Source organism: Drosophila mauritiana, chromosome 2L (assembly GCF_004382145.1).
Source record: "Drosophila mauritiana strain mau12 chromosome 2L, ASM438214v1, whole genome shotgun sequence".
Classification (NCBI taxonomy): domain Eukaryota; kingdom Metazoa; phylum Arthropoda; class Insecta; order Diptera; family Drosophilidae; genus Drosophila; species Drosophila mauritiana.
Genome location: NC_046667.1, coordinates 17669944 through 17683402, shown reverse-complemented (window position 1 = coordinate 17683402; position 13459 = coordinate 17669944). Strand labels below are relative to the sequence as shown.

The 13459-nt window shown below is 45.2% G+C and overlaps 1 protein-coding gene across 1 annotated transcript; it reads left to right on the top strand.

Moving 5' to 3' along the window:
- Positions 1–321: 321 nt before the first annotated feature.
- Positions 322–12667, top strand: LOC117140050 (pneumococcal serine-rich repeat protein). Its single transcript, XM_033302790.1, has 4 exons — positions 322–687; positions 9829–10656; positions 11168–11975; positions 12264–12667. Exons 2-4 carry the CDS (start codon positions 9882–9884, stop codon positions 12571–12573), a joined length of 1893 nt encoding a protein of 630 aa, XP_033158681.1. The 5' UTR covers positions 322–687; positions 9829–9881; the 3' UTR covers positions 12574–12667.
- The last annotated feature ends 792 nt before the right edge of the window (positions 12668–13459 follow it).

Below are 13459 nucleotides of genomic sequence, written 5' to 3'. Positions count from 1 at the left end.
ACAGCACTTCCACTAATTTTGTAATTTTTAAACATGAGCAGGGCTGCCATCCTAATTTCTAAGGATGTGCAGCGCGGCCATCCTGATTTGTAAGGATATCAAGCATTGCCGTCCTGATTTCTAATGAAGTCTTGGGTGGGAGCCCGTGCTAGAGAATACGAATACCAGTATTTTAAAACGCGACCATTTTCCAGTTTCACCACCATTTCTAGCGATACTGTGCGCCCCGCCTAGCCGAGTTATCCACCCGCTAGACCCACTTTTTCCGTGGCCATTGTGGAATTTTTAATGGGTCGCAGTATCGATGGCGATTCCGTCGGCAGTCACACTGGAGAAACGGAACGAAGCGGACGCAGTGCGAAAGATACAGATACTTTTCGGGGAAGCGATACTTCTTCGGATTCGTGCGTGGTTTCGTTGCGTCGAGAGAAATTGCACAAATTAGTGGAAGTGCAAACTGTCGAATGGAAATAGTGTAGTGCCATCGCAGATCGAAAAGTGCAATCAATTAGTGTTCGCAAGTGTGAGTGTGTTTGTGCCAGCCAAACGGAGGAGATAACGTGAAAAGGGAAAATATCTAAAGCAAAACTAAATATGCTTAAACTACGGTTTAGCCAAATTGCCAACTAGCCAAAAGTAACGAGCACACCGAAACCAAAAGAAAAAAGCCAGCAAATCAAAATAGAGGTAAATACAAAAAACTATCTTAGGAGTTTACCACATTCTGGTAATTGGAATTCCCTCAGCCGCTCGCTGTTTGCATAAATTACTAAGCAAAATAAATAGTTGCCCTGTTTGCTATATAATATTTGCAAATGCCATTGATAAATTTATTGGGGAAAGGCGCAATATTCCGCGAACTGGACGTAAGGGGAATCGCTACAATATATACTGACAGCGTACATATATATTTTTTATATGTTCGCTGAGCTCCGTGGGCCCAAAAGAGCGATACGAAATTCCCAGAAACGCATTTTCTAATTTAGACCGATTTCTGAGAAGTGACAGACAGCCCAGGCGAACCAGCAGATACAAAGATACTCGTACTCGCACTCACTCTCACAGATACACAAGCGGACTCGCACACACACACAGGCACTCGGAGTGGTTCGTGCGGCTGTGTGTGTGCGCTTGTGTGATGATGTTGGCAGCCAGCTGCCGTCGTTGCTGTTGTTGTTCTTGTTGTTCGGGCTATTGAATGAAAAATGCTGCTGCAAACATTTAACACCGCAAGCCAAGCTGAAATGAAGCTGGCCCTCACACAGACTGAAACTGAAACGCACACAACGCCACACACACGCATACAGATGCAGATGCAAGCGCACGAGCAGATGCGGATACAGTGGAGCCTCGCCAGAGGCGGGCGCACCCACGAGAATACACAACCACTTACTCACATTCCACTCCGCGTTTTCCCACGCCAAACATAACCATATCGAATATCACTGATAACATGAGCTGTCAAAACTTGTATTGATTAACCCCTGTTGTGTTTGGCGCTCGAAAGTAACTTCGCGGTAACTTCGTGAAATAATTAGGAACATCTTGTTGGAAATAGTCTACACAATACTTATTAGTTTTGGTAAAAGTATCTATGCAGATGCAAGGATTAATAATTGGACTAGCACACTTAATCTTTAATTTATAGTAAATTTAAAAATGGTGTAGGGTTAAATGAAATGTTAGTAAACTTAATATGAAAAGGGTATTTAGGTATTAAATATTATAAAAAAAAATAACCCTGTTTATAACTATAATCGCTCTGATGGTTCCATCAAACTACCTTTCGTTCTCATATATAATTAAATTTAAAAATTAAAATAAAATACCTTAAATATATTTATACATATATAAACGTTTACTTTGCTTAACTTTTATTAAACCAAACTCAAGACTTTGCTGCTTAAGTTTCTCACACTGAGGCTTCACTGTATGTGCACTGCTCTCCCAGCCGCACCACTACCAATATCGAGGCCTGGTTGCTGCTGTTATGGCCTATAGCAAAGTGGTTGTTGTTGCTGGGCCCCGCTGTTGGCCATGGCTTCTTGCTAAAGGTGTATGAATGTAAAGGTGTAGCGGCTGAATTCGGCCGAAGCCGTACAACAACAATGGGTTAGGAGAGAGGGAGGGCGGAGAGGACGGCTGGTAGGGGAACATGGGAACATTGGTCCTCCTCTTGTTGTTGTAGTTGTACCCTTCGGAAGAAAAGGTGTTATTAACTTGGTTTGTAATGCGTCAAATTGTTCTTGTCTGCGCTCGTTTCTCTCTGTGTGCCTGTGTACGTATGTATGTCTGTCTGTATGTGTGTGCACTTTTTGATTATTCTTGGTAAAACCCGCTTTTACCATCTTCTTCCGCTCATTTCCTTGAATTTTCGTATTAAACTTGAGAGCGTTTTCAATTTTTTTTTAATAGCTTTTCACGTGAAATGGTTTCTCGAACACAGGATAAGTGCAGTGTGAGTGCTGGAGCGGGACAGCAGCTGCCCCGAGGGAGAGGCACATAGCGATCTTGCGAAAAATGCCAAATTGTCTGCCCAGCAACGAAATAGGCTCTCTCTATCGCACACCAATCATAGGTAGACTGTTGGCCTCTTTCTCGCACCCCCGCCCACCATCTCTTTATCTCTTTCATCCCATTGTTGTTTGTTTTTCCTTTTTTTCGATGAGATTTTTCGTCGGAAATTTGTTATTGTTTATTGTTAATTGTTAGCGTGAATTTGTTCAATTGAAACGCAATGCCAAAAGTGAAATGTGGGCAAAACACTCAATTGTGAGTGTGTGAGTGGATCTCGAGTGGGTTTTCAAAGGTTAATCAGAGGAGGGGGTTCCATATGGGGTTGTTTTACACGGAACTCTGCAATCTTTTGAAAATTACAAACACATATGCATGCTTATTTTCACAGTTATAAAGTCACGAGAGTTCTGAAACAACATCGTAATTCTTTAGCACATCGGATTCCCCAGAAACTATTCCTATACACCTACATATTTGTTCACATAATCTCAGTTACACCACACAGAAGTCATCTAATAAGTAGATTTTCCGCAATTCTGACTTGATTTGTTTCCGCCGAATAGCAATTACATCGAATCCACTGCAATTGCAAAGCAATTGTTCAGAAAAACTATAATATCCGCCACAAAGTGAAGAACTCAGTATTTTAAAATAGCATACCCTTATTATATTTACAAATGTGTACACATAAGTCAGCTTGAAACCTTTGAATTATCATTAATATGTATATAATCTAATATTATAATAATATTTCTCAATTTAACCCATTTGGTAGCATGACCCATAAAACTGGACCGATCATTGTTAAAAAAAAAGCAACTAAATCCGAAAACCAGTTCAAGTGTGTCTTATGTAAATGTTTCTATTTGATGAGCGCATTTCGAAATCAGAGATATGAAATCCCTGAGCAGCATGCTTGTTTGCATGGCCAATAATAATAATAAAAGTAATAATAATATCTAATGACCTTACTCCCCCAGCTGTTTTTGCCCCCGTCCTTATCGTTATCTCGGCGCATGTCAGCCTGCACGCCCCTCACTATCCTCGCCACCCACTTCACCCCATCTGCCCAAGCTTACCTACATATTTGCTTTTCCCTGGAAAAGCCAACGAAATGCTTTTGATTGTTCTTAGAATTCCGTTTCGCTTCCACTTCGCAAGCGTTTCTGTTGATACGCGAATTTGTTTGTGAGTTGAATATACATAGTATATGGCTAGTGTTGATTTCGCGGTTCGTAGTAATTTATCAATGAATTCGTATACTGTGTGTGCCGACTACTGACTACTTATTGGCAAAGGTCGATTTAATTCTTGAGCTAGCTGATTTCGTAATCGCTATATTTAAAGCCTCGCAAGTACATGTGTGTTTAATCAATCACGTTTACGACCCATTGTTAGCTGCCATATCGGTTAATAAAAGGCCAGGTTACTGGCCCACGGGTATTCAGTTAGGAACTCCATTCGAATCCTGAAGCAGGTAAATCCAAACACCTTAGTATTGATATTGATTAATTTACAAATGGTTGCAGAATCGCCGCATTCACGTTTCTATGAACTTGGGGTAGGTAATGCCTTTCGAAAGTCGAGAATTGGTTGGGATTAATTTGGAATTTTATGGCTTCTAATCCCTTGTGTTTAAAATTCGAATACATAATTAGATATGCTCAAACTATGAGCTACAGTTCCCCAAACTTCTAGCTGTGCTATCTAAACTCTGGCGAAATACAAATGTATCTGTGTGATAAGTTCAGAAGCTAGCCACGAGTCCGCCGTATTTGTGAGATAATGCGATTGTGATATGACAATGCCTCCACAACAAACTCCTCAGTATTCAGGTAGTTGGTGTTTCGTTACCGTTTCCGTAACAAAAGTTCCGTGAGCCCGTGGTCATAACTCGGGCTCAGTCAAAACAGACAAAAGGAGAGCCCGTCGACTCGAATGTATCTGGGGAAACCATCTTTTTATTTTGGCCAAAGGCGAAGAAGGGGAAACGAACTAGATACATTCGGGCCTAACCCGGACCTGGGAGCGAATTAAGTTGAATTTTCGTTAGTGCTTTCGTTTAATCAGAAAACCGCACACAGACACAGATACAGATACAGAAACTCCATGACTTCACCGGCATGTGAGTACCGTGTGCATATTTTCCAGGAATTTTTCCGCCCATATGAGTGCGATTGTGTGTGTGTGCGATGGATTTATAATGGAGCGCTGTGAGTCCGCTGTGTGCGAATTTCCAAGAAATCGACTCTCTTCACATTAAATGTTAATATTATTATTTTCGTTATTATCGTACTCGGGCCTAGATAATCAGCACCCCCTCCGCCACCCGCGCGTGATAAGCGAGATAACGAATTCGGGCGTAAACGTAATATAAACAAAGTGTGCTCCTACGTCAATGGAGATATTGTGCCACTAGCCGAAGAACCCGTCGAACATAATCAGTCACGAACTTCGTATTTGTTTTACTGGAAACGCTAATTAAAGTTCCATATATATCGCACTGGCATTTGAATGCCGCATCGCCTTGAAAGATGAGCGGCGTTTTCTTGTTTGTTTATCACTTTCGACCCGCGGCGCAATGAATGGGCGAATTTCGAATCCGAGTGCCCGGAGCGTAATAAATCCCATTTCAATTTTCCTGCGAAAAAATATATCAAAACGGCATACACTTTCCCAAGATCCCCAATGCGAACCCCCATGCCCCACTTGCCCCACTCCAGTTTCTTTGGCACTTTACTGCTCCGCTTTGCATGTGATTTTATTTTCGAGCGAACTTCATTTGCGAATTCCCAGTAAATGCAAAGCAAAATGGAAACAAAAAGAGAAATACACAAAATATAAGCAGCGATGTCGGCGGCAACAAAAAGTAATTGAATTCGCTTTAAAATCCTACGCCCTCCACCGCGCGGATTCTTCGCTCCTCAGTCGCTGGCTTTTTCATTGTCGCTGAGGTTTCTTCTCGTCGCGAGATTCCGCCACATGGCAACTGGGTCCACTGGCTTCTTCACAAGTCTCCGCCATATAATAAAATACATATTTATTTTGCATTATAGCAGTGACAACTTCGTGATCATGTAGTTAGCATGTGCGATTACTGGACTTACTGCAAATAAATAGATTCTGATTTTACATGTTATAGGTTTACTGGAAACATAAGAAATACAACTATGATATAGCTCCCATTTTAAGAAAAAGTGATATTTGGAATTTAATCCTTCCGTAGAGTATTCAGCTGCTTGCTTGACTCCTGATCCCAGCTCCTTTGTGTGGCTCACTTTTTGCACTAGCCCACATTGCATCCTTCATACGCCCCGTTGACCGCGATTCGAGCTGCTCTTTGCTGCTGTTGCTTTTGCTGCTTTGTTGTGACAATTTCTGCGTAAAACATAATACCTACAGTGGGACAGCCAGCTAAGCCATGGCTGTATTGTTGTTGGCCAAGTTAGCTGGGAAGGTTACAAAAACTCATTTCGAGTGCGCCGGACTCCAAATGGTTTTTTAATAACGGGCCTTGACGAAGGGGCGCGGCCCATGTACGAAATTTATTCACTTACGGATAATAAGATTGGATTTGAATTGTTTGAACTTGTGCACATGGAAAAAATCCCAGTACAAATTGGCAATTCTTGTACAAGAGTTCCTAATTGCTAACCAACCTTTTTTCGCTGTTTATTTGAATATTCACATCTTGAGTTGTAGGCATGTGATTCCCCTACATTTTTCAAGTTGTCCGAATCAACGGGCTCCACAATTTTAAATTAATCTAAATTTGTCTTTAATCCATTCATTCGGTTTAAGCAAATCTTGTTTTGTATTTTTATATTGGCTTTGACTATTTTTAGAGATACCGTTTTTCCCACAAATCTGTTATAAATGCAAATAAAATTCACTTTTCTGCTTCACATTTGAATACATCCATATGTATCTCCTCTTGAATTCTGCAAGTTTTCCCCCACATTTCTGAGGGGTGAATCCCCCGTTCATTAGCGCAGTCCCTTATTAGCCATTCAAACCACTGCGCGTTGTTGGCTTTCTTTCGCCCATCGCCATCCGTCTCTGGCCGGCAACATTTATCAACATTTTTACCCCGAACAAGTTATGTATTAGATCATTATCCGCATTTGGATTTCTGACGAAATTTCGCATTGTCTGCAGCGGCGTAGAAAAACTTCAGCTGCCGCCGCCGGTCGGCTCCGCGTGGCAACTGGAAAGAAAACAAAAGTAAAAAGGTATAGGGAAAAGTTCAACTCGACGACGAGCCCTCCAAATACTCGGTCGGCAGAAATGCAATCCTCGGACAGCCTGCTGCTACTCATTGTCTGGGTGAGTCATGGAACGCCTTGTCCTACCTACGGATACCCTCGAGGTGCACTGAGAGAAATGACTTCGTTTTGGGTATTAGGATCTCAAGTTAATGTAATGCTTAACTTATTACGATCCATTTTTATTAACTTGACAGTTTTTTAAAGAAGTAAGTTTAGGCTTGGTTTGTTCTTAATGATATATATGAAATTTTCTCAGTGTAGTCCTCCATGCGGATCCAGTCCCTCCTGCCCGACCCGAGTTCAGTATCTAAGTATCTGCCGTTTCAGTTTTGTATTTCCATTGAAAAATTTTGTTAGCTGGCTGTCGTCTCATGCGGGTCTCTTGGAATCTGAAGTTGAATCTTGAGTTCAAGTCACTCTTTTTGTATTTCATCATAGTCGTAAATACACAGCAAAAGTGGCCGGAGTCGCTGAGTCTCTCGGCTGCGGGGAAAAATGATAATAATTATCTGCGGTTAATGCGAACGATCGTGTCAAACGTTAGCCAGAATGTATTGATTACTCACTCGCTCACCTGATCCAATCGTACGATTTGAATGCGATAAATTGCCTGTGGCACGTGCGGCATGGAGTCGTGCATGAAAAGTGAGAAAAAAGTATCTACGTATCTATAAGTGTGCAAATTACCGTTAGGCGGCCAACGGTGCATACAAATCGAATCGCTGGGGCCTTTATGATCCATCGGACACCCTATAATTTCGACGCCAGTGGCCGCACTCATACATATCGTTTTCCGGCTAAAACACTTAATTTATAATTTCTCGATTCTCGTTAAAAAGCTGCAATTTTCGACTGTTTACCGCTTGCGGGTCGCATTTCCGGGAAGCAACTTGAATATTTTCCCTTCCATTTTTGGGAAAAGTGGCGAGAATATATGCACTGTTAATTGCTTGAATTGTTCGACAAGGTTTCCCATTTCTGTGTTTGATTAGGCGCAAACATATGACGACTGTACGTACAAATGTAAGCACATACATATGTATGGATGTGTGGATACTCGCTAGGTGATTAACACAAGGGAATTCCACGGAAATCGTTCAGGGTTGATATCAGCCGCTGAGGTCGAACAACGTTCGATAAGTTTGAAGTGATAGACGCTCGTCTGCAATCATTGTTCCAGCGAATTTCCCCATTTGCGGCCCACCCAAATCAAGTCGTATTATATGGGCGAGGGAATTCTGCCAAACTCCCCACTGCAATTGCCGCAGGATTCCCGGAATTGATAATCATTGTTTCCGCCCAAGTCCTGGCCGTAGTGTACTCGTTGATTACATTTTGCGGCCTTGTTTTTGGTAATTTTCAATTCATCGCCGCGATAAACAATCTTGACTAAGTTCACATAAACACCGCGATCTTAATCGTTAGCGCGAATACTGAGTTTATGGTCAAAATAAGGCGTGTTTTACGGGCGAGTGCGTGCTTGGTAGCCTTTAAATATCGAACAGATAAGGGGAACTCGGAATAATAAAATATGTCCGATTTCTAATTAAGACAATCTCGCATTTCGCTGAATTTGCAATTGATTGTTGCGCAGAATACTATCTTCTGGGGTCATTAAAATATGCATTCTTAAAACAGCCTGTACTATGTATGGGGCTCTTGAATTCAAAGAATCTCAAAAAAAATTTAAGCCAGTTGTCAAGGGTTTCTCGAAAGTATCTATCTACTGATTAAATGTACTTAGTGTAAAAATCCAGGAAGTTACTGGATTCACCATGACGGATCATTATCGATCAATCAGCGGGCCTTATTGGCCAATCGGTGATCCAATTATTTCGCCATTGAGGGAAAAGACACCTGCAAAAAAATGAAACAGCGGTGACAGACTCATACTCATCGCCGTGTTTCCGACTCCGGGTAACTACCAAGAATTCCTACCACCACGGATGAGTCAGTACATAGTCGAACCAGTGCTTTGTACGGGTACCTTGGCCATCATGCCGTATATGGCCCAAGTTGGAAGCTCGGTGACGCATCCTGGTGATGCGGGTGCGATAAGGATTTGTCAGTGCGAATTCAGTTGCCCACCAGAACACCCAGTTCCCGGAGAGACGTAATGACGTGCACACGAATTATGTAGAATTCAGCTGTGAATAATATGGAATGTTCTATGAATGGAGGAGGTACTTTGTGGGCGCCGTTCAAATGGAGATAAGTAGGGCAACTTGACCCGCAAGTCAGTGAAATGCGATTGGAATCAAGGATGGAGGCACTACGTGCACGGCGTCGTGTGTACTCGCTTTCCACATTGATTCATCGCCTCTCCATGGGCAGGTTTCTAAAAATAGGATGAGCCCATAACGATTTGGTGAACAAATGTGCGAGTGTACTTGCTCTTTGGGGGAGCACTAACTGATGCGTGGGATTGGAATGCCGCTGTTTATCGTCCTCATATGCATGACGAGATCACCCAGATCAACCAGATCCCTCCGGGATGATGAGTCAGTTCGTGGGGGAGATGTTCACTGCTCTGTGCCACAGAAGATCAGCTGGGGGGAACTCCATTAATCAGAATAGTTAGACAGTGGCAGTTAATTGCCCATTTGACCGGCGACCGAGTGAGTCCCACTCGGAGTGCCACTGTGGAACTTCTCCGCCTGTCCAAGTGGCTAATTAACGCACTGGTGAAGCCCCCACCAAGTGGATGGGCTCATTGCTGTAGGTCAAGACACTTCGCACGCCGCTGGGGGGAACCGTGGCAAAACTCGTTCCAATCGCAACCCCGCTATTTCTGGATCTTGCGAAATGCGCTGGGAGCAAATATTAACCAAATCGAAACGTGCTAACTGAGCTGGTCAATAATTAACTTGAAATTAACGGCGGGATCTTCTCTTAGCCCATGTAATAATTACTGTTTGAGGAGTGTACTTTACTATCGATTCCCACTAAATGTTAAAGGTGGACAAACAAAGCAATATGTTCGCAATAAGCATTACATGTTTGATGCAAACTAAGTGTACAATATCCCATTCCTCCATTCCAGAAAGCAACCGGAGGTCCACGCCAACTAGGACTCTGCCCCACCTCGAGCTTCCAATGGGTCATCACCTTAGCAAGTTCTCAGCACGCGCCAATAGCCAGGAAAAGAGAGAACCGCCCGCCAGCTCGAGCCCCAGGGATTCAGCAGCACTAGTAGAGACGATCAGCCTGGACGAGGAGGAGCTGCAGGTGGAAGAGATCCTCACGGAGGCCACAGTCTCAGCAGCCACTGCCGCCACATCGCCCGCGGAAGTGCGTCAGATCATCATCAAAATCCAGCTGGCCAAAATGGAGAACGGCAATCCGGTGGCCGCTGGTCAGGTGGAAAGTTTCGCGGAGGTGGTGGAACAGGAGGAGCAGCAGCGGCAATGCGCAGGTGGTGCCACCGACGACGACGCCGCCGCCCTGTCTGCGGATTCGCTGAATGCAAATGGGCAGATTGTGAATGTGACGCTGGAGGGCGGCTACGGCGAGGTGGGCGTGGTGACAAATCGAACTGCTGGCAGTTCGCCGGAAGCGCCCAAAACCGAACGACAGCCCGTGAATAACAACAGTTTAGCGGGAAGCGTCGGCGCTGCGATAAGTACGTTACAACTGCACGACAACCACGGCGGCAACGCCAACTGCCCCTTGGAAGCCGACGACGATGACGACCTGGATGAGTCGCTGCTGCGTCGGCGTCGCAGCAACAGCAACAGCCGCAGCAACAGCCACCACCACCCGCAGCAGCAGCAGCAGCACGAGGCCGAAGTCGTCGAGTATTGCGAAGTGCTCGAGTCGCTGCCAGTCAGCAATATGTTGTCGGCGGGAACGCAACACAGCAGCAAGCCAGGTGGGCAAAAGTCGGAGTGTGAGAGCGAGCGGACTCTCTTCTCAGGTTGGAAAGTGCACAGCGAAAAATCGGGAGGGCTTAAACAAATCAAAAAAAAATAAGAAAATAATTAGTGCAAACAATTTTACTCCCATTTGTCAGCAATTAAGATTCAGTGGTGTGATTTCAAATATGCGATGAAATATGAGTGATGAAATCCAATCAAGTAGTGACGTCATGAGTTTTTCAAAATTGTTATAGTACGTAAAAGCTAATCAAGCATAACAATCTACAAAACAATCTTACTACTACAATAATAATTTCGAATTACTCACTAAAAAATAGCTTTAAAGTGAAACGTAGGAAATGCCACTTTCAGTTCATTTCAGTTCAATGAATTCGCCGAAATGTACAGTATGATCCAGGGATTTTTCGCTGTGCACGGCAGACCAATATAGAAGAGAATCCGACCTAATCTCATCAAATTTAAAGTGAATCAAATTAATAATAAATTCTGTTCTCCGAAAAACAGTTTTCAGAAGCAATAATAGCAACAGTTGCTGCCGCAGTCGCAGCAGTAAAGCACTTTCAATGGGCGCAGCAACATCCTCCGCCTCCGGATCCGCAGCCACATCCGCGTCCGCATCCACATCCTCCAAGCGGCGATGCTGCAAGTGCAAGTGCCGCGACGCCTTCCGTGGATTGAGGGACATGCTGCCGAGCAGCAGCAGTTCCGTGAGCAATAAAAAGGATGCCGCCGCAGTGGTGGCGACGGTTCCGAGGAAATCCCGGACTGCCGACCGCCGCTCCACACCGCCCACGCTGCGCACATCGAGTGGGAGCTCCCAGCGCAGGATGCAGAGCCAAAGGATGCGGAATTCGGTCGCCGTTCCGGACGCCAGCCATCACCATCATCAGCTCATCATTCGGATCACATCGCCGGGCTTCGTGGTCGAGTCGCCCAATGGCGGACGCGTAACTGTGGTCACCGAGCCCGCACCCCAGTCGCCCCAGACTCCGCCCCGGCCACGCCCTCTGGCCACGGTCGCCCCTGCAGGAGGGGCTGGCCATGCCGGAATCGGAGGCGCCCGCAACATGACCGTGCACTCGCAAATCGACTTCATGCACTGCCTGGTTCCCGATCTGGAGAAGATCACGAACAGCAGCTTCTACTGGGGCAAGATGGACCGCTACGAGGCAGAGCACCTGCTCGAGGGCAAGCCGGAGGGCACGTTCCTGCTGCGCGACTCCGCCCAGGAGGAGTTCCTCTTCTCGGTCACATTCCGCAAGTACGGCAGGTCACTGCACGCCCGCATCGAGCAGAGCGGTCACAAGTTCAGGTGAGCACTAGTCCTTATCTCCATGGATTTCTCGGAATCCGCAGTTGACATGCATGGGCGAGTCACTGAAATATGATAGACAATTCCTGGGAATTCCGATTAAACGGTATTGATGAGTCGTCACTGCCTATAATGAGTTCATTCTAACGCAACAATGTTAGACTTGAAGACTTCACTTAATGAAGATCCAGCATTTGTTCATTTAAACTTTTTAAATATTTCAAAACTCGTGATTCCACTGCATCTTGAAATCCAAACTGGTGACTAACGATACCCATTCCTCTACAGCTTCGACTGCCACGATCCGTGTGTCTTCACGGCGCCCACGGTGACAGGACTTTTGGAGCACTACAAGGACCCCGCCTGCGTGATGTTCTTCGAGCCCTGCCTGACGATACCCCTGCACCGAAGGCAGACCTTCTCCCTGCAGCAGCTCTCCCGGGCGACCATTGTGTCCAACACCAGCTACGACGGGATCAACCAGATGGAGCTGCCCGGCCGGCTGAAGAGCTACCTCAAGGAGTACCACTACAAGCAGAAGCTGCGCGTCAAGCCCATCGACCAGAACACCCCGGTGCCGTACTACGGCAACGTATAGCGGGAGGAGCAGCAGGTGGGCTTCACCTACTACGAGGACGTGGAGAGCGGCAGCGAGGTGGACGAGGACGACGACGAGGGCGTCAACATCCGGGTCTCCTACGTCCAGCACGCCGAGGTGGTGGCCCAGCTGCAGCAGGTCACCACGGCGTCGGGCCCATCGGCTCCGTCCTCCTCCAGATCTTCCAATCTTCAGGAGCACCTCAGCAGGCTGCCCAACCGCATGGCAGCCGCCTTTGGCCGGATGTCGGCCAATCTGAATTGCTACCAGAAGACTGTCGCCACGCCGGAGCGCCACCCCAACTCCTCCTGAGGACCAGGATGTAGCCGGAGGAGGGGCAACCAGAACCCAGAAACCAAAACTCAAACTGAGACAATCCCAGTGCAGCGTGTGCCGCCACCATAAGTTTAAAGATCAAACGCGAAGCCACACAACAAATCGCTAGCTCGCTACTACAAGACTGGCATGGATCAAAAACCAAATGTTCACCATATATATCTCATCTGTAGGAATGCAGCTCGGACGGATTTTTGAGTTGTGGCACTCTTGAAAGCGAGCTGGTAGAATGTAGAATCAAAATCGCAGTTAGCTAATTGTACTATAAACTAAGTATTATTACCTAAAGCAACCCCCACTCTCCTACACACATAAGTATTGCAAAAAGAAGGGCCAATCGAGCTTTTCGTATTCGCTGGTATTCTTGTAATATTTCGTTGTATTTATTTGAAGTATGGAATCTAAATTATGTGTTACTGTTACGTGTAAATACGAGATATGAACGCAGCTTAGTTAGTGTAAAACTCTCTCATTAGCCAAATTTCCAAATGTAATTTTCGCCTATTTATAAATATACTTTATTTATTTATTCGAAGTGATTTCGTTCGCA

Bases quoted from the DNA above. Each gene is read 5' to 3' on its own strand.
- LOC117140050 (XM_033302790.1), top strand. From the start codon at position 9,882: ATGGGTCATCACCTTAGCAAGTTCTCAGCACGCGCCAATAGCCAGGAA. The intron at 10,657-11,167 runs GTGGGCAAAAGT...TCCGAAAAACAG, and splicing joins GCAACACAGCAGCAAGCCAG to TTTTCAGAAGCAATAATAGC. The intron at 11,976-12,263 runs GTGAGCACTAGT...ATTCCTCTACAG, and splicing joins CAGAGCGGTCACAAGTTCAG to CTTCGACTGCCACGATCCGT.